Source organism: Arachis stenosperma, chromosome 2, assembly GCF_014773155.1.
Source record: "Arachis stenosperma cultivar V10309 chromosome 2, arast.V10309.gnm1.PFL2, whole genome shotgun sequence".
Classification (NCBI taxonomy): domain Eukaryota; kingdom Viridiplantae; phylum Streptophyta; class Magnoliopsida; order Fabales; family Fabaceae; genus Arachis; species Arachis stenosperma.
In genome coordinates, this window is record NC_080378.1 from 106,819,901 (window position 1) to 106,842,058 (window position 22,158).

Sequence of the window (22,158 nt, forward strand, 5' to 3'; positions counted from 1 at the left end):
AGAGATTTCACTAAACTAGTCTTAAGTGGGCTCCATTTGTACTTAATCCATGTGATTTCAGAAGGGATCCATTAATATATAGTCCCAAAAACCAAACAATATAATGAATTAATGATGTATATCTTACACGAGTTATTATATGCGAAAATAAACTTACATGCAACATATTATAATAAAATAAGCTACACCAATATTTTATGAAACTAATATAAGCGATATTATTATAGATGTTGTTTTTATTTTTTATATTTATACTAAAAAATTAGTGTCAGGCATAAGATTTTATTAATTTTTAGTTTTTTATTTAAATTTATGAGCTTAGTATTTAGTAAGCTATGTTTACTATTTTTGTTTGTTTAGCATTTTTAACAAGAAACCTTGCAGCAATCATAACAAAAATGTCAAATTGTGGCGGTTTCATGATACTGCCAGCATACCAAATTCGGCTATGCTGCGACAGTTACACTAAATACCCTTAACGATTGGTGGTGGTTTAAAAGCCGTTGCAAAAAGTCAAATTTTATGTGACGCTTTGGCAAGCATAAAACTGCCATTAAAACCGCTTTAAAATATCCTGCAAGACCCAATAGTAGTCTCATAGTAAAACAGTTTTGCGGCGGTTGATTTAAGAGTATGCAACCTCCCGCCGCCTAAACCCCCAAGAAAAGAACTTAGCGGCAGTTTGTAAGTGTTGCCGCTTATGGCATTAGGGTATGTATGAAATCACGTGTTAAATTTTTCATAGTTTCATTAAGTTTTTCATTGTAAATGGCTTTCTCCTAAAGATTACACTATGGTTAATAAGTACCTCAGAACAAAAATTTAAGAGTAAAATGATAAATAAATTTCTTAAAAATTTACATTTTAAATAGATTAGTTTTTTAAAAAAATATCAATAAAAATTTTCATGATAATAAATGTGGATAAATTAGTTTAAATTAAAATTTTTTATCCTAATTGATTATAGAGACTAATTTAAAAGTAATGTGTTCATATTTATTATCCTAAAAAACTTTATTAATACTTTTTTTAAAAAATTAATCTATCCAGAATATAAATTCTCAAAAATTTAGTTGTCATCACTTTACTCAAAATATAAAGATAAGAGTCAAAAACAAAATAAAAAATTCATGTTTATATCCTTATCACATTATCTCTAATATTTTGGTTTTAAAATGTCAAACAAATTTTATTCTACGACAACAATATTTTATTATTCTTATATTTATCTCTTTTTTCCAAACAAATTTATATATTTAAAAGTTTTTATATTTTTATGTTATGATAATAAGAAAACAGTAAAATATAAGTTAAGCCTCACTTTAATTTTTTAGATTGACGAATTACACTAATTTAGTTATTAACTTCTTAATTGCTATAATTTGATCTCTCAGATTTAAGAAAGTACATCAACATAGTCCTTCGTGTATTTTTTGTCACCGAAGCTCAACGTTGTTTGTGATGTGGCTCAATCTTTACCACGCTGGACATATTAAAACGATGTCGTATGTGTTTTGGCGCTAAAAAGGTACTAAATAACGTCGTTTTAGGGTTTCAACAAAACTAAAACGTTAAACCCCTCTCTTTTGATCACTTCATCTTATTCTCTACTAAACTTAAAAAAAAAATAACTCTTCTATGGGTGAAAAGAATTGAAGGTTGCTCGAAAAGAAAGTGTTTGTAGTCATCTTAAATCCCTTTTTAACCTCTAGGGTGCTGATACACACCGTAAAAATCAAAAGATAACCAAAAACACCTTCTCCTCCGACAACTTTCAATTCTTTTCACCCATGAAAGAGTTATTTTTTTTTAAAGTTCAGTGGAAAAGGAGAAGACGAAGTGATAAAAAGGAGGGGTTTAATGTTTTAGTTTTGTTGAAACCCTAAAACGACATTGTTTAGTGCCTTCTTTAATATCAAAATACTGCAACATCGTTTTAATATGTCCAGTATAGCAAAAATTGAGTCACGTCACTAACAACATTAAATTCTAGTAACAGAAAATACATAAAAAATTATATGAATATATTTTTCAAATTTAAAAGACCAAATTGTAGTTAATTAAAAAATCAGATACTAAATTAATATAACTTATCAATTTCAAAAACTAAAATGAAGCTTAACTTCGTAAAATACACTACTTCTGTTAATAGGTTAACCGTAAACATAATTTAAACAAAATATTTATTTGAAGTCAAATTTTCTAAAACAATTTAATTTGTTTATTTAAAATAACATATTAATATTTGGAGTATAGAAAATCTATTATCATATAAGGTAATGATATAATATATTTGCTTGATAATTGAATTCCTGAAAGAAAAAATCAAAATGCATTATAAACAAGTTTTACATATATAAATAATCTATTTAATAACTATTATTATATTAAAAATAAGAATATATATGTGTGTTTATTATTTTTATGTTTTAAATTAAAAAATATTACTTTAATTTTAATAACATCTTTTAAAGACTATCAAAATTTTGTAGTCACTATAATTATTATAATAATATTCATCATATATATTAAAATCCAAAAGAAATAAAAAATAAAAATTTTTCAAATTTGATAAGGTTAATTTTTTTAGATATTGGATAAAAGTTGGTGTAATCTTTTAATATTAGAAGTTATGATGTTTTACAAAATTCTGGGGCTATAGAATTCGTAGAATGCGAATTGTCAGATTATTTTTTTTAATTTATAAAGACAATACGTATTGTATTATTTTAATATTAAATTACAATACGCAAACTACGTATTGTATTATTTTAATATTAAATTAAAATACACAGTCTGTGTATTGTAAATACACAGTTTACGTATTGTCAGTATAATACGTGTTCTGCGTATTGTGCTTATGCAGAACAGCGCCCTCATAACACTATAAATCTCTATTTTTTGTAACATTAACGTAAAACTCTTTCCACTCTTCCATATTAAAATAAAAAAATCCACTTGATAAGCTCTAACTTAAATAAAATAAAAAATTATAAAGAAATGTACCCAAAAAATTATAAAACATATTTTGTCCTATATATGTGTGGTTGATGGGACCTTACCTTTGAATGGAAATGCTCACACGCGACCACGCTATCCAAACGCGAGTTACCTTTGCCTTTCAGCCTTATTTTCTTTTTTTTTTTTAATTTTCTCTTTATTTTTCTTTTAACAGAGGCCAAGGGGACAGAAAAAGGTCACTGGGTTCTGGCTTTTCATAATTGTTGAATTTACTGTTTTACCCTCGATTTATTTCGAGGAGCCACGTGCAAAGCTAGTTGAAGATAGGGACCAAAGGGTAGTTTCGGAACAATAGCTGCTTTGGCCTGGTTTTCGAAACTGAATCTGACGATACTTGATAATGAAAGCTTTTTGAAGGTTTGAAAATATCGATGCAGATTTCGACGGCTAAGATTCTTTTTTGTTATTGCAAGAAGGAAATCGTGCGGATGAGATCTTTGGAACCTTTTCATTAAGTAGATTTTTTTGTTTTTTATTTTTATTTTTGGAATGTGTTGTACTTTCGTTAATATATGCTACAGTATTATTAACCTAATTCTTCCAGGAGATTTTTTTAATAAAAAATTCTTATTCACATAATTTTATAACCATTTACCTTTTTTATTATATTTTTTCTTTTAATTATTTGTGATAAATTAATCAATCTCACTACATTACTAACATTTTTGACAACTTCTACCAATTTTTATTTATAATTATATTTAATGAAAATATTTTTGTGAATATATCTAATAAAAATATCTTTTTTATAGTTGTGTCTAATAAAAATGTTTTTATATATATATTTTCTAGATGTGTCTCTTTATATATATATATTTTTTTACTCTTTATACATATATTTAAAATATTATTATATTTAAAATATAATAATTAATTATTGTTAGCAATAAATTAACAGATAATATATTAGTACCCTATATTTTTTTTAAATTAATTATTTCTAATGTCGTCATAAACATTTAAACATCATCATTTTAATATAAAATTTATAAAATAAGAGTTAGAATCAATCCCTAATCATTAATAGCTAGAATTATAATATCTACAAGAGTGAAACTCTAAATTAATCCCTAATCATTTATATTTCGAATTAATCCGTTATTAATAAAATATTTTTTTAAAAAACATAATAATATTAAAATATTAAATTATCTAAAATTTTAAAAGACGAAAAAATAATTTATTTCTTTATTTTAATTAGAGACTAATTTCTGCTAAAAGACCAAAGGCCAATTTGTCAAAAGCTAATTTATCCAAAACAAAAATTGTTAAAGATCAATTTGAAGTATCACTCCATCTATAGTAGCAAATTCTTGAGAAAATTTATAGCAACTTTAATTTAAAATGGAATTGAGATAATAATATATCGTGATTTTAAATATAATAATATAAGAATGTTGAATTTGAAAAACTTAAAATATAACGATGATCAAACATTGTTTAAAATTAATTAATTACAAAATTATTAAGTTGTTATTTTTATTTGTTGATTAATAATTTTGCTAATGTGTAAATTTGATTATTGGGCTGAAAATATTATGGTACAATGTGTTGAGAAAATTCAGCCTATAAAACAAAAACATTTCAAGCATTGTGGCTGAATTATTTCTTACAAATGTTAATTGGGCCAGAAAATTATGAAACAGCCCAAAATCTTTGTGGTGAAAGACCAACATTCTCATAGTCCGAATTTGAAAAGAAAAAGAAAGAAAAGAGAAGTGGTTCGGTTATCCACTCTCTCTTTTGGTGGTATTCAAATTCAATTAACTTGGTTTAATTGCATTGGTAACAGGAAAGAGAAAGTTTACATTAATTTGATAGCTTTTAATGCCTCACACGTTACTATGCATAAGGATGAGGAGTGGGTTTTAATTGATTTTAATTTCACTCATTACTTCCAAAGTTTTCCTTTTTTTTTTTCACTTTCTTCCCTCTCTTGTTTTCGAGTGTCACCTCCATCAGGAAAGCAGATGGAAGAAGCTATTAGAGGTAGAAGCAGAGAAGTTAGAAAGAAGTAAGCGGCCAAGGTGATTATACCCCTTGCAAAAAGAAGATCTACAGTATGGCGTGATTAGAATTTTTGCCACTAAGGGCAAGATGTGGAGTAGAAACAATCCGTTTCAGTCAAAGAAGAAGATTTCTGAAGTGAAGTTTGTTTCCACTTTTGTTCATCCATCATAGAAGGTAGCTACAGAGGCTACGTGAAGGAAGAAGCAAAAATGGAACAGATAGAGCTGTTACGGATCAAGAGTTCATCAAGGGTCAGAATTCTTTCTTGGGAACAAAGTCAAGATGGAAAACTCAGATTGATGAAGCTTGATGAGAGAGAGGTACATGCATGTTGATTTGCTTTGGTTTTTTCCTCTCTCTTCTCTCTTTCCGAACCGGCCTTGATATTGAAGAAGAAGAAAGTAGCTTGGTTGAATTGTTTCAACCTTGGAAACTTTTCCTCCTATAATAAGGGTGAACGGCCAAGACTTGAAGTAATAAGAGTAAGTACAAAGTTCTCATAGCTACCCAAAGCTAACAGAAGTTCTTCTCTTTCAATGTGTTACATTTTGTTTTTCTTTTCTTTAGTTTTGTCTGTATGAGTCTCATGGTGAAAAGGCAAACAGTGTGAGGTTTGTAAGAAAAAGCCAGTGAGAGATAAAAGGCAGAGGGTACAAAATGAAAGAAAAAGTCATAGGTGTCCTAGAGGTCCTTTGTACATCTATGTGTTGTGTATCATGATTCTATGGGAATCCCCTTACAAGTTGGGTTAGCACTTGACAGTTGAAAGCTTGATAGGTGACCAAGTCAAGTTCAGTTTTGGGGATAGATTCTAGACTTGTCCTAGATAGGAAGGGTAGTTCCTAGAGAAAAATTGGAGTCTGTAATCAGTTGATTATAGTGAAATTCCATCATTATTGTGATGGAGACTGAGCGTTGGCTGCATTGCTCTTAGCAACTGAACCATGATACTTCTTAGTGTGATTCTCTCTTTCTCTTCTACTCCATTTCTGTTTCTGTTGCTAAGAAGACAAAATTAAAAAATATCTCCTAACTGGTCACGAGACAAAAAGAAAATGTCACTTGACTAGTGATGAGACAAAAAGTCTTATTATCATAAAGTATAATAAGGGATGTTCAAGGTCCGGTCTTATTCGGTTCAAAATCCAACTAGGGGTCTAAAGGATTTTTGTTAAGTTTGAGTTTTTTATTATTATTATTATTATTTGGATAAAACGACTGAAATTCTAATTTAATTTTAATGTTTAAAACATTAAATTTGATTTCAAATATTTTTTATCTTATTTTTTAAGATTTTAAAAATCAAATTAGTCATCGAATTGACAGAGTTACAAATTTAAAAATTTAACCAAAGTTCAATTATTAAACCGAATATAATAAAATAATATATTTATATATAAATAAATATTTAAAAAAATAAATTTTTGTATTTTATTATTTTAAACCGATTAATTACTAAAAAATATACGGATTCAATGAATTTTTTCAATTCCTTGACTTGTTCATGACCAATTAGGGTTTTATTTAAACTGGACTAGTTTAATGACTAGTTTTCAATTTATTCAGTTAAACCAACCAGTTCAATCTAGAGTCCAGAACTGAGTTTGATTCTCTTGTTGAAATTAAAACTTTTATTTCAAATTTTTCTCTTTGTTAGTATTTTTCTTTCTTATTATTCCTTTGTCAATTTCACTATCAAATTACTATCATTATCATTATGACCATCACAATTACGATAGTTACAATTTTCTAAAACTAATAATGGAAAAAATATATACTTTTAAAAGAATAAAAAATGTTTAATTTTGACCAGCATTAAAATAAGATAAAATAAAAAATTTGAAACAAAAATAAACCACAAAAATAAAATTAGGACCTAATTCAAATATTAAAGCCCAAAAACAATATGTTATTGTTGTTATTATTATTGATATTGGTTGTTCTTCATTCATGAAGGGATTCCGTGCACAGGTGGGAGATGATGGTACTCAGCTTTAGAAAGAATGGTAAGCAAAGCATCTTCTTCATTCAAGATATTTAGAGTCTTCTGTACTTTTTTTTTTGGTGTCCTACATTGTCTCAAACCCGACAAGTCAATGACTAATTTATCGCAGATTTGAGTTCCATTTAAGAGTCAACCCGACAAGTCAATGACTAATTTATAGCAAATTTGAACTCCATTTAAGAGTCACGAGTGAACTGACAACTCGACCAACCCAAGTTGATTTAAGTCTTCTAAACTTGTATAACTTTGAAGAGGGCCAAAAGTATGGTAGTCAGATGAATTCCTAATTTCCTATAGATTTATACTTTTATAAATGATCAGCTAAAAAGGGAATTTTTCATTAGAGGAACAAATCAATCTTCAAATCCCTCCAATTCAATAAGATCCATGTTTATCTCACTTATTAAGGTTCCTTTGATACCTTTCTCTTTAGTTAAGGTGCTTGCAAATCTTTATTGTTACGTTTTAATGTTACTCCCTAAGGTTTATAATAATTCACTTTCAACTTTTTGATATATCACAAAAATAACCTTTTTTCGCCTTTTTTTGCAACATGAAATTTAACTTGATAAATTTAATATCTATATGAAGAACCATTATTGATTTCATCATGTTTAAATTAAATTTAATATGAAAGTATGAATCCAATGCACAAGCCACAGTTCCAGAATTAAAAAATGCTCTTGGCTTTTTGTGTGTCTACATTTCTTAATCACTACCTACCTCATGCAATATTTATTTCAAACTTGCATCATTTGATTATGACAAAGTGAAAGACAACACTACAAATTACTAAGAATAATCGCATTCTTTTATGTCTGACCAATAACACAATTCAATTTCATCTATTAGAGTCAACAAGACTTGAATTTGGCATAACATTTTCTAATTATACTAGTAGTCATCAAAATCAAGCAACTAAACTAAAGCATGGTGATAAACAGAGAGACAACATTAGCATTGTTCCTTACAAACAAAGCAATTTGCTTTGTGATCAAGTTACCAAAGGAACAATGGAGATAGAAATTAAACCACAGAGAGTCAATTAATTACTAGATGAAAGTGGGAAAGTCATGATTAATTAATAATAATACCCACAATTAAAGAGACATACTAGTAATAGAAACAGTAGAATCAACCCATCTTAGTTAAGAAAACATATGGGCATGATTGATCAATAATCCTAGATTAAATTACACAAACAATTACATAAATTGCAGTAGTAAGTTCTGAAGCACCTTCAAGAATCATGTGGTTAATTAAGTGCTTTTGTTGTTGCATGGTTTAGCATCTCCAACTCGAAATGGAGACCAGGTCTTTTCGCTGCCAGCATAGAACAAGAGACGAATGGTTTCTCTCGACCTGAAACCCTCGCACCGGCGCACGCTGCACCAGACATTCTGCTTGAGCTTCTGTGAAGTTACTGAATGTGAATGATGAGAATCCAGATTGAACAAAGAGGTTCCTCCAATGAGGTAGCTTCTCTTGTGAATGGTAATGATGGTGACCTGTGATCACATTCCTAATGGATGGTTGGATGAAATGCTTCTCGATCTTTTGGAGGACGTCCAGGTTCACATTCACGGCGTCAAGCGATTCAAGCAAGGCTGAGTAATATTGAAGAACATGGACTACTTTGGTTGGAAGTGGCACATCGATTCGGTCACAATTCCGGTCCAAAGTAACCACCACTTTTGGCCTAAGCTGCTTGACAAAATGAAGGACCGTTGGAACCAGCGACGGATGATGAGTGAAACAAGAAAGCGGCATATTTACAGCAACTGCCTCGCTATCGAAGAACTGACTTGCCAGTGGAAAGGAAGAGGAGCTCAATGATTCAATGTTCAAGATATTGAGCTCGAATGATAAGTTGATGTCTTTTGCATACTGACTTAAATTCTCTCTTGTGAAATTGAGCTCAACCTCGTCACAATTCGAAGGCGAAACTATGGCAGTAACTTTAAGAGAAGATGCATTGCTATTTCTCAAGGCAAGCTCTTGCATAAAGGAAGACCACTGCACTCCAAACCCAATATCGAAGTCAATAATGTGAATTCGATCGAACCGTTCTACAGCTTCAATGAGGACTTGATTGGAAGTGAAGTTTGCAAACTGGAGAACAGGTGAGATCTCTGAGAATGATTTGTAAGCTCCAATCTTGAATATGAAGCCGATGGGCGAGAAAGGCATGAAATTGGGAATGTTTGAATGGAGCAGTAGTTGCAATGCCTCCTTCATGTAGAGAGCAGCCCTCTGAAAAGGCTTGCCAATGGGGGAGAGCTGGTGATTGAGCCGCGCCAATATCCCTTGCGCAAGAACCGGATTACCAGCTTCTATCAGCTCAGCAGTCTTGTATAGCTGATCAAACATAGTCTGCTGAAGCTGGTTGCTTGCCTCGTCTCCGGCTGAACTCACCTTCTGCTGATGCTGCAGATGATGAGGAAACAATGGAAGCTGCGCCTGTTGCTGCCTCCTGGCGAATTGCTCCTGCCCCGAATCCAAAAGAGGTAACCTCGGCACCTGATAATTGTGCCCGACCATCGCACGCTTCGCCGGTTGCTGAGAGTAAACAATATGCTGCTCTTGCATTTGGGGGTATGTCAATGGCACAAAGAATGAAGGATTCTCTGAAAGCTGAACTTGATTATGATTCATCATAAACTGAGGGTTGATAACCTGAGGCTTCTCATCCACAATTCCAAACACACCTGAAGTCGGAGCCGAGGACACCAACATAGGATTGTTACCGGAAGCAAACATGGGTTCAGAAACACCACAACCATTCTTTGCATTGTGACTCTCCATATTCTCAGCCCCAAGGAATGGGAAAGCAGGGTAATTCCCAGGCATAGAAGGGTCCATAACCAATCCTCCTTGCTCCACAACACCAAACCCTGAAGAACCGAAATCAACATTACGAGAGCCAGTTTGCAAGAGCTTGGTCAAACCAGCAGAAGGGTCCTCAACATCACCCATGATTAGCCTCAGAATGGACTGATCTTGACCCTCCCAGTCATCCATCATTCTTGTCCCACCACATTTCTCCATGGATCCTTCTGGAGGAGGAGGAGGATTCTCTGAGGCTAGTGCTGCAGCAGAGGCTGAGCAGCCACCACCACCAGCACTACCTTTGCTTGTGCTGTTGTTGCTGCTACCAAGAGAAGAGGACATTGTGCAGGTGGATGAAGGAGGGCTTTGGCTTCTTCTTGAGTCAAGAACAGATGTGGGCTCAGTGCAACCCACATAGCCTTTATTCTCTTCTTCTTCTTCTTCCTCTTCTTCTTCCCTTCTCCTCCACTTTCCTTCTTGTGATGGTGGTGGTGGCTGATGGATACTATGATTATTAACAAGTTGCTGTGGATGGTGAAGCAGTGAGAACAGATCTGTTGCAGAACAATAAGAAGAAGAGAAATCCAACACTCCCTTCCCTTGAAATTCCTCAGAAGGAAAGGGCATCGCCTTCATTTAACAAACCTAGCAACAACAACAACAAGAACCCACGAAACCACCCACACAAAAGACTCCAGCTTTATTCAAAGTTTGAACCTTTTGCCTCCACAACACCACCCCACAAAAGAAAACGCGGCAATGGGGCTTGGTTTCACAAATCCACAACCAAGGCCTAGAAATTAGGCTGGGACATAAGAGGGTGGAGAGAAAGATGAGTTTTTGTTTTTGGTTTTGGATTGGAAGAAGAAGCTCTGGACTTATGGTGGGGTATTGTAAATATAAATTGCTGATGGAAACACTAAAACAATCCCATGGTGTTGGGGGAATAATAATTAATAGAGAAAGAGAAAGAGAAAGAGAAACTTGGGCACCTCTCTAATAAAGCTTGTTGTTTTGTGGTTGCAGCTGGTTGCGTGGGTCGTTATTAAGCTCGAAATAGCTGCAGTGATGGGTGAAAGCCATGAATGTGATTCTTTGTTGCTTCTTGTGCGTTTTTTTTTTTTGTGTTGTTTGTGTTTTTCTGGGATGGGATGCGTGCAGTGTATAAAAGTGGTAAAGTGCGCGCTCTCTCTCTCTCCTTTCACTATTGCTATTTTTTTTATACTCCCTCCATTTTATAATAAATATATATATATTATTGTTTTTATCTTTATAAAATATTAAATTTCAATTAATATAATTAGTATTGCACGTGTTATATTTTCCAAAGTTATATGTTATATTTTGAACTCTTTATTTTTATATAATTTTAAGCACATAAAAAATAATAAAATTAAATATTAAGAATAAAAAAATATTTTATCTTATTATTTATAAATGATAATAAAATGTTTAGTTAGAAACATCTTATTTCTATTATTTATAATTATATTTATATTGTTTGTTTAAGCTGGTCTGCATAGTGCATACGTAGTTTTCTCTGTGCTCGGTGGGGTTGCTGTCACTTCAGTGGGTTTTCCACCTTCGCACATGCGGCGCGTGTAATCACATCCATCTCCTTCTTGAAGCCTAGTCCACTTTTCAAGGGTTGCTCGATATCTTACTCTTAATGTTTAATTACTTTATTATTCTCTATAATTTCACTAAATTTTTAATTAAATTTTTTATTTTTATATTTTTTTAATTGAATTTTTACACTACTTTTAATTTTATAATTACATTTTTTTTATATTCAAAATATTAAAATTAACATAATATTTTTACTAAAATATATATATCCAAAAATTTAATTAAATTTTTAATTATAAATACCTTCAATTTGCAAAAAAATATTCAGTTAACTCTAATATTTTTTATATTAGAAAGGACTTAATTAAAAAATTAAAATAGTATAGGAATCTAATTAAAAGAAAAAAATATAAGTACCTAATTAAAAATTTGATAAAATTATAAAAACCAACAGAATAATTAAATCTATTCTTAACTCTGTGTTTTGACGGGATGATAGTGTATTTTTTTATTAGAAGATAATTTTTATTGATTGAACGAAAATAATTATTAAGATAGGATGAAAAAAAACACTAAAGTAATATTGAAAATGGAACATCTTACTAAATTACATAAAGTAGCATATTAATAATCTAATATGGAGGAGGAAACTAAAATAGTTACAAGAACAATGCTAAAGAAATAGTAACAAAAAAAATCAAATTCAAACAACATTGTGAATTTAATCAATTTATTTTTCACGTGATGTTGCAAGTTTTAACATATTATGGAAATTAAAGAGAAAATCTTCACATATGATGAATAAAATTTATTAATTTTAGTTAATATTTAATTAATATTTTAAATTTTAAATACTAAATTATAAATTATGAATCCTAATAATATAAATATAAGGTAGAGAGTGGCAGTGAGGGGATAGAGACAAACAGAGATAAGACAAAGCAAAGAAGTCATGAGCGACAGCGACGAACAGAGTCAAGCTAAAAAGGTTGAGGGTGATAGCGAACTAGAGACAACCCAAGGCATACACGAATCAGAGAGGATTTGGATCCTCTAAAGTTTGAATTTCACTTTAAAGAGTAAAGTATGATTTTCTACCATTGAATAGTTTCTCTTTCATATTTATTCTTGGTCCCACCTATAAAATCAATGGTGAGAGACCACACTTTACTTTCTAAAGTGAAATTCAAACTTTAGAAGATTTAAATCCAATCAGAGAAATGGCGGCGACGACAACAAACTTGAGGTGAGCAGAGACGAGTGCGCACAAGGCAAACCACCAGCGCAAACTTGAGGAGGAGGAGATGATAGTAATGATGACAAAGGCGAAGAAGAAGAAGAGGCGACATTGACAATGACAGAAAAGAAGAAGAAGAAAAATTATTGCAATAGAAGAAGAGACGAGACGATGTAAAAAAGGTGCCAGTAGAGAGGAAGAAGAGAGATAGATAGCTTTACAAAAGTGGAGACACGACGAACAGATTGGCAAATTTGAAGGAGGAGGAAAGTACGGGATTAAGGCAAAGCGAAAAAAGAAGAAGGAGGAGTGGTGGAAGAGAACGAACACCTAAAAAAAGTCCTAATTTAAAAGGAGTAGAATGAGAATTTTAAGAGTTGAACGAGGGTATTTTTTTAAAAAATGTTATTAAAATTTTAATCTTCATTTTAAAAAATTTAAGTCATATGTACCCTATTTTTTAGAGATAGTGAAACGATTGAAATTTCTTGTTTCAAAACTAAAATTTTAATTTTAATCACTAATCATTAAATACAATTTTGAGTTTCAATATCTCAATCTCAGTCTAATATTTAAAAATAAACACATCTTTATAAATCACAAAAATATATTATATTTAAATGCAAAAATATTTTTTATATTGAATTCTAATATGGAAGAGCATAAATTTTGATTTTAATAAATAAAATAAAAATAAGTTTAAATCTCATTTTATTTTTATATTGACAAAATAAGTGTTGCAATATGTGAGATATTTTTTTAATAAATCTAAAAATATTCTTATAAGACAACAAAATTTATTATTTTTTATTAATATTTGATAAAATTAAATATTAAAAACTAAATTCTAAACACCAAATTTTAATTTTAATTTTAATAGTATAAAAATAAATTATTAGTCAAAATATTGGCTACTATTATAAAAAAAAAAACATTAATCTCCTGACATCTCTCTAAATGTAAACCCATTTTTTATCTGGAAGTTCTTCCATAGACCTTGATGCATACTCAAATCTCTCCAGAACTTGAAAGATATGCATGCAGAAGAATCATACCATCCACATAGGGGCAATAAAAAAAAATCACAAAAACGAATAACACCGTAAAGCGATGATCGAAACATGAACAAATAGAAAATACTATGCCAACAGAAACCAGAAATAAAAAGAAGAGGAGAAGAAAAATGTATTTTCTATTATTTGCCTGAAATAAAAAAAATAGTGCAAAATTAAAATTAGTGTGTGATCTACTAAGTTTTTTCCCTTATTAGATAGAAAAGTGTAAGGGAAATATTGTTATTTTGCTACAATTCAATATTATTCTCTCTTTTTTTAAACACATCCATCCCAAATCTTTCCTCTTTTTATTCTATTTAATGTTTTTTTCCTTTTATAACTTTATATATGATTTTCTTCTTTTTCATTTTATATTCATCCAAATGTATCTAAAAAAACTAAAAATCTATTAAACTTTAATTTTTTTTTCCTTTTCCTCTATTTCCTTCCTCCAACCAAACAAAATAATAAAAAAAAAAAAAGAAAAAATGGATTAATATATTGTCTTGACAGATTAAATAAGTCTTTTTTTTTTTTAATTTCATTGGAATATTATAAGAGAATAATAAGGTAGATCTTTGAAGTTCTATTCATGAAGATATTAATGCTATTGTGTTATATTACCTAATAAATATTTACTCTTACAAATTTTGGCACTGTTTAAGTTCGATAGAAGTGATATTTTAAATTAACTTCTAAATTATTTATTTATGGATAAATTAATTTCTAATAAAAATGATAAATTAGTTATTGATACTTTATAATGTTAGACAAATTAAAATGATAAATTGTTTAGTATCTTTTAGAATATAAAATAATTTCATCAATCAATCATATTATTTTTGAAAAATATAAAATTAATTTGTCTCTTTTTTAAATTAGAGATTATTTAATTTTTTATTTTATTAGAAACCAATTTACTAATTTTTTTTTTAAAAGATCAAAGATCATTTTATTAAATTCTTTTTATTAAAATGAATTTATACAAAAACAAAAAGTGTTGAAAATCAACGTAAACTATCTCTTTTTCTTTTGATCGGGATTCTTTAGAAAGCTTACATCATGTTATATTATGTGGATCAGATTTGGTTGCATGGAATAGAATAAAGCAACCTTTCATATCATATTCAGAAACTAAGATCGGGAGATATGAGATATATAATTATATTATATATTTTTTTATCAAATTAAAATTTTTAAACAAATATTATCATAATATATTATTAAAATTTTTATGACTAAGATTCTAAAAATTGATTTTCGTTATTCAAAAAAAAAATTAACATAAGATAAACTAAAAAAATAAACAAGAGAAAAAAACTTATAAATAATCACGTTTCAAATTAAAAAATATTAAAAATATAATTATTTATATATTTTCTTCTGTCAATTTAAATTATTACTAATATCGCGATGAACAATAATACTAAATTTGGAAATGATAATATCACTTCAATTCTAATATTTTTTCTATGTGATAATTAAATAAATTTTTGTTTCTTGCAGTTCAACTATCTTGAATTGGATCTTCACTCTGTGAGTGACAAAATTATTCTGTCACAGGCATCTTTAATTACCATAGTAATGAATTATATTTTTATTTTTTGGCAAACGTATGAATTTGAATTTTACATTTACTAGATGTCTCTATAAAAATAGCAGTTATCAGACAGTTTTTCCAACAAATAAGTACAATTATTTTTAGTAATAACAATTAAATGCATTGCAAAGTCACTTTCAATCTTTTCTTGACAAAGAAGTATTACTTGCTGCAGCAATTCAAATTTTTATTGCTGGATAAAATCTTATTTCAAAACCAAATAGAGATAACCCAGATAAGTAATTAATAAGCTAAGGCAATAATACTAAAAGTGGTTAAAGAAATTAACGGTAATACTTAACACCAAAAAGCATGGAATCCATTATTAAATATGTTTTTACCATAATAATATTTTTTATACATTCTTCACATTGATATAAAAATATAGTTATTATTAATTAATTAGAGATTTAAATAATTTTTAAAATCTATAAAAACGAATAAAATATGTATGAATTATTGAAAAAATATCTATTCTATTATATAAAAATCGGATGTCTGCACTTAATGATGAAGCTGACGTGGCATGCTTCGGAGAGTGTTTCCCGATTTAATTTATTTGATTTGATTTGATTTGATTATATATTTAAATATTATAATTAATATAATTTAGATAATTTATTATCATTTATATTACTTAATTAATAATACTATATTAATTATAATTCATTTTCTTATTTATAAAGTCTAAAGTAAAATAAAAGTTTAAAATAAAATAAATAAATTGTTATTTATTCTAATTAAATTTGTTTATCTACTACATATCAATTAACATTAATTTATAATACATTAATTTATAATCCTTTGGCTTAAAAAAATAAAAGCCCAGCGGCCGGTTTGGACCGGACCGGTATATTGCCTAATGCGGTATCGTTTCGGGGGGAGGGGAGGAATAACGCGTTAGTGCGTTACTGATTGCTGGTCTCCCTCTTCTCTTTTCTTACTTTCAGTCATTTCTTCATTCAAAGAAAACAAAAAGGAAAAATCCTAGCTAGCCTCCACCGCCGCCGAACGGAGTGACCGGTTGCCGCCGTCCGTGGCTGTCCGAGGAGTCTTTCTTTGTACTGTCGGTGTTTTCCATGTCAGATCCCCTATTTGATGTCTTCTTCATCCCTCGGCGCCCATCCTCCGTCGGATTCTTCCTGCTGCTCGTGGTCGTCTTGTCGCCGTCGTCTCGGCGTCATTATCTCGAAGGTCAGTGGCTTTGGTGTGCCTGTTCTTCAATTTTCATTTTATTCTCTGAATTGCTGTTCTGAAATCAACAATTTATTGAATGATTATTACAGGGTTTTGTGTTTTGCTGAAATCTTTGAACGATTATTTGATTTATGAGTTCTGGCTCTGTTGTACTGATGCTGCTTTGTGTGTTTTGTGTTTTGTGTTTTAGATTACACGGAACAAAAAAAACCAATTACTTGGAACACTTGCACACAAATATGCCCAGTCCTAACAGCAGCTTCCTAATGAATTCTTGGTTGGGTCCTTCCCCTGTTCTCAGAACGTTGGCTGTAATCATGGTAAGTCTCTAAACTATTTAATTAATGTATGTAATTTAAAACCCTAATCCCAAATTGCATGCGACCCATATGTAATTAATTTTATCATACAATTGATCCTATTTTTGATACATCTTTTCACGTAATTTTTTTTTGTCTAAATCTTATATATTTTTTTTATTTGTCTTATGTTGCAATATTTTTTTTGGAGTCAATAAAAATTAATTCTTTAGATTTTAAATTATAGAAAATATGATACTATCCTCTCAACACAATCTTTGGTCATATATGGAAGGTACTGATAACAAACCTTTTGGGAATTATATCAGATCAGGAAACAAAAATTGGTGCTAAATACCAAATTTAATTCTCATAACGCCTTTAGTCTGTACCTCTTGAAATTAAAATAGCTTATGATTCCAGATTTTCTACATCAAATATAAATTAATTTAATAAAAAATGAGAGTACGTGGGAGTACAGACGGAACTTAAAAAAAATATTTGAAGAGGCAACAAATTTTAATAAAGAAATATATTAGTATTTATATTAAAATAAAATTTATAAATATAATTATTTTATTTTTAAATTTATTATTAATATGTAGGAATACATATAGTTAAGATTAACAAAAAAAAATAAATCTAAGTTTGATTAAAAAAATTTTGTTTAGGTTAATAAGCCAAATTAATTTTAAATAAAAAATTCATTTTAAAAAAATTCATTTTTACATTACTAATATATTTTTTTCGGAATTTTCTACTTAATATAATTTAAAAAAATTCATTTTCACATTACTTATTCAATTTTAGTATATTAAGTAGAAAATTCATTTTTACATTACTAATATATGTAAATATGGTGATTTCCTCTTCAGCATATATTGCTTCTTATTTTGATTTTTCAGAATTAAACTCCAGTTTGCCATGTAAATGGAACACAGTAAATGTTGGCCGTTGATTTCTAACCTAATTTTGAATTTTATTTTATTTATTGATTTATTGATTTATTGATTTTATTGATATGATTCAGATTCTTTAATCCTGAATAGTCTAAACACTTTCCCTTTTTTTAGCTGGATTTTGATAGGAATATAAAGATTCTTGCAATCCTTACCAATATTGGGGCTGAACAGTGCTGTGACTCTCTATAAATTTGGCATAGGTGATCACCACATTTGTTCTTTATCTACACTGAAATTCAGTTTATTTGAGTAATTTTGTAGTGGCAGGTAGCAATGGTAGCTAGGTGAGTTCATGTGCCATGTGGATTGTTTCACAATAAGTTTTTTTTTTATCTTTCACTAAATATGAGGTCTTTGATTTTTAGGTATGATCTCATCAAGTGTATCAATGCTGGTCCAGCGCATAAGGTGTGGAAGCTCAAAGTACGTGTCATTAGACTTTGGACCGTTTCTCAATTTGCAAGATCTGGGATGAAGGCACCTATTGAGATGGTTGTCCTTGATGAAGAGGTAAAATTTTCTCTTTTCATTTTAGATTTATTTTGGTAATGACTGAGCAATAAACCTTATTTATCTATGACTCTATAAAATTAATGCATTCAGGGAGATACAATTCAATGCACTGTAAAAGACATATTTGTTCCTATTTTCGAGGGCTTACTCGCTGAGGGCTTACTCGCTGAGGGCAACGTGTACGTGGTCACTAATTTTGGAGTTGCTTTAAATACCATCAAGTTCAAGCCTACTAGACACGAATTTAGGATCCATTTCAAGAGGGACACGATTGTGCGTCCGGTACAAGATTCTTCATTTCCATTGAACGGATTTAATTTTGTTCCGTTCAAAACAATACAATCAGAGTCTAAAGAAGATGGTTATTTAGTTGGTAAGTACTTTGTTAGATTAATCTATGATGCATGTGTTGTTTAATTCTTTAAAGTCTAATTTTTGTATCCTTTGCTGTCTTTTTTTATTATGAGCATATAGTGGACAGATATGGATTCAATTGATGGTTGTTGCTATTCCTCTCAAGTCTCAACTATTGTAGATTCATATAATATTAATCTAAAATTTGTTTCATTGAGATATTATATTAAGGAAGAATTTTTTTATTATTCCCTTCCTGTAACAAATATTCCCTTGCTGTAATTTTATATTAAGAAATAATATAATTTCTAACTCAGTTAAATATTGTTTCATTTGAATTTTGTTTAATAAAAATATTTATATAATCTTGTGTATTATCTTTATAATGTCCTATAATTTTGTTTCTTCGGGAACTTTGATTTCTAGGCCCTAACTATTTATTAATAGTTTTTTATATTTTTATTTTTAAGAGAATTTAAGGGGTCTGATTTCAACATGAATAAAATGTGTTGATTCCAAAGAGAAAAATTTGGGCATATAGAGTTTTGTTAATCAATAGATTGGTGCCTTTATTTTGTAGATGTGATAGGTCAGCTTGCTTCTAAGGGTAACTTGGTCGAATTCACACGGGACGGGAAGCCGTCAAGTTATATCACCATAGAACTTGATGATCTTGAGTAATGCTTAATATCTTTTTGATAGTGACTTTTGTTTTAAAATCTTATTTTGGAATTTTGTGTCTCTCTTTAATCTACAAGAATTGCTATTTTTTATAGGGGTGGACAGAAATTAAGAGTAACGTTGTGGCAGTCTTTTGCTTTTGAATTGCTCAAATATCTAGAGGAACACCCGTCTCTTACCTATGTGGTTATTCTCCAAATGGGCAAGATGAAATTTTATAGTGGTTTGTTTATTTGTTTATTTTACTGGTATTTGAATGCATGTTTTCTGTCATCATATGCTTATGGTATTTTCTTTGTTTTGTTATGTCTTTTGTAGGGGTCATGGGTGTATCTAACACAAACTACAATTCGAAACTGTTTATCAATGTTGAGTTTCCAGCTGCCAGGGATTTCTTTGCGAGGTACAGTATATAGATCAGTATTGTGGTCAGCAGATTATTTATACAATGCTTTTGATTATTAAACTATTGACAAATTTCATAATTTCTCATTTAAAAATGCAAGGGTGAACAAATTGGATCCTGTTGATGGACAAGGCATAATGCCGCTGGTCTGTGGTCAACCTGTTTCAGATGAGGAGGATTTTTTGCGTCTGTCAGTCTACAAAACAATTGCAGATATAAAGGAGCATAATCAGGTAAAATTCTTTCTTTATTAGTCTTCCTTTTTTATTGTATTTTTTTATTGTATTAGTTCCAATGTTTGTTGGATCATAATCTCAATTGTTGTGTTGTACCCTCCTATCCATTGATTTTAGGATGCTGTATTTGTTACAGCCAGGACGATTAAAGAAGTTGAGACTGAATTTGGTTGGTGGTACAAAGGATGTAAGAAGTGTCGTCGTGGCTTGAGGGAACTTGATAAAAAATATTTCTGTCCCAATTGCATTAGAGACTACGGGTTCTATGAGCCAAGGTATGACTCACGATACTTCTTTAACATTCACACATTATATACTCTTTGTCCTCGAAGATAATGGTGTAATCTATGCATTTGTATTATTTGCTCAGACACTATTAAATTATTATTATTCAAATAGGTATTTTTATAACATTTTTTATGAATTATATATAATAAGGATTATTTTAAACTATTCTCGCTTGTGGGATGGAGACTCTTGGATAATTCCCCTTTCTGAGTTTCCAGATCGAATATGGAATCTTATGTGTTGTTTTTGAGTTTGATGTGAAGTTTCACACTGTTCATTATTCTTATTTTTTTCTTGATTACATGTTGTAAAATTCTACTTGATTAGTAATTTTTTTTTAATTAAAAGGCACTGCTCATAATTTTTGCTTTTGTTATAGCCAGTCGGTGATAATTCTGTGAATGTGGGGTTGGAGATTTAGATTAACTATTATTGAAATCACATTGCAAAGTTACTTTCGTGGCTTGCTATTTCTGTGTTTTTGGATTCTGATTCACAAGGGAAATATAAAAAAATTTATTGGCTACTGGTTTATTTAGCTTTGATTTGTTCACGGGGTCACTTGCTTTTAGATTTTTTTAATTCCATTTGATACATTTTATTCTTCCTTGTGGGATGGAGACTCTTTGGTAAGCCATTAAAAAATTATTTGCATCCAATTCAGTAATAGCATAGTATAGACACTGATTATTGGTAAGATTTATGTAGTGTGTTATTCTTGGACTATATATTTTTTGGTGAATAATAGGTACATCATCCACGTAAGGGTGATAGACCACACCGATGCTGCCTCTTTTGTTTTGTTCGATGGAGAAGCTGCAAAGTTTCTTGGAGTTTCTGCTAAGGACCTTAGGCAGTCTTGTGTGACTAAGGTTTGATGTCATATTCATTTTTTTGTGTTAATAGTCTGGACTATACCTTAATTTTTATTACTTATGAGAGCATGAATGAAGTTTTTTTTCCCTAACTGTGAAGGGTGTTGAGAAAAATTCCTGTCCCGAAGAGATTCATAAGCTTAGGGATATTAAGTTCATCTTCAAAGTGCAACTCAAGATGAGGAATCTGAACTCTTATGAACCATATGTGATTCATGTGCTGAGAATGACTAATGAGAATTCTCTGGTCTCTGCCTTCCTTGATAAATACAATCCTGACACTGTAATCCCCTCTGTCTAATAACTTTTTCTTTTGTTTCTGTATTAGAAAAATAGAGCAACCAGATTTTGGTGATGTCTTTTTATTGGATCAATTGTTTTGTAGGGCCTTTTGTCCCATGAAAATTCTGAACTATTGAGTTTGTCTACTGGTCCATACAACACTTCTAAGGTTTGTGTCAAATGATTTCCAATTTAAATTGTTACAGTGATGTTATTAATTTTTACATAGTAACTAAAATATTATTATTCTTATATTTATTGGTACATGATGGCATATCCCAGGCTTGTGAGAGTGAGCCAACTCCATCACCTGCAGTTGATGAGAAACATAATTCTAAGATTCTCGGAGCTAAGAAACATAATGAAGAGATTGGAGAGGAGTCAGTTTCATCCAAATCTAAGAAAGGGAAGTGGGTTGTGGTGGAGGACTAAATCAACATGCCTTTACACAGTTCGATTTAAAATATAGGAGAATAATTTATTTAAACTATTATTTGAATGAACTATGGTTGTTTGAGAGTTATTAGGATCTACAATATATGAGTAGTTTATTTTTCAAAGTTTTTGTGTTAGACATTAATTTATCTCTTATAACTTGATACAAGAGTTGTTTCTTATATTTGTTTATTTAATCCAAGATTTTGAGTGTGTTTTCTTTTAATAAACTGTTATTATTATTATTAGTATTTGAATAATTTATAAAAAAATGAAAGCCCGTTGAAGAAATAAGTGTAATATT

At 29.9% G+C, this 22,158-nt stretch overlaps 2 protein-coding genes across 4 annotated transcripts; one reads left to right on the top strand and one right to left on the bottom strand.

The window, feature by feature from the left end:
• Positions 1-7,979: 7,979 nt before the first annotated feature.
• LOC130960191 (scarecrow-like protein 22) lies at positions 7,980-10,980 on the bottom strand. The gene has a single exon (XM_057885520.1). It carries the CDS (start codon positions 10,499-10,501, stop codon positions 8,321-8,323), a length of 2,181 nt encoding a protein of 726 aa, XP_057741503.1. The 5' UTR covers positions 10,502-10,980; the 3' UTR covers positions 7,980-8,320.
• A 5,243-nt stretch (positions 10,981-16,223) lies between these two features.
• Positions 16,224-22,051, top strand: LOC130960242 (replication protein A 70 kDa DNA-binding subunit E-like). Of its 3 annotated transcripts, none has more exons than XM_057885591.1 (14): positions 16,224-16,520; positions 16,714-16,843; positions 17,896-18,068; positions 18,150-18,294; positions 18,388-18,670; positions 19,232-19,328; positions 19,428-19,555; positions 19,651-19,735; positions 19,839-19,971; positions 20,092-20,249; positions 21,011-21,134; positions 21,238-21,420; positions 21,523-21,588; positions 21,702-22,051. In XM_057885591.1, exons 3-14 carry the CDS (start codon positions 18,058-18,060, stop codon positions 21,849-21,851), a joined length of 1,563 nt encoding a protein of 520 aa, XP_057741574.1. In that variant the 5' UTR covers positions 16,224-16,520; positions 16,714-16,843; positions 17,896-18,057; the 3' UTR covers positions 21,852-22,051. The 3 variants fall into 3 exon arrangements, with proteins under 3 accessions (XP_057741574.1, XP_057741576.1, XP_057741575.1); XM_057885593.1 differs by having other exon boundaries at positions 17,896-17,984; XM_057885592.1 differs by having other exon boundaries at positions 17,985-18,068.
• Positions 22,052-22,158: the final 107 nt, after the last annotated feature.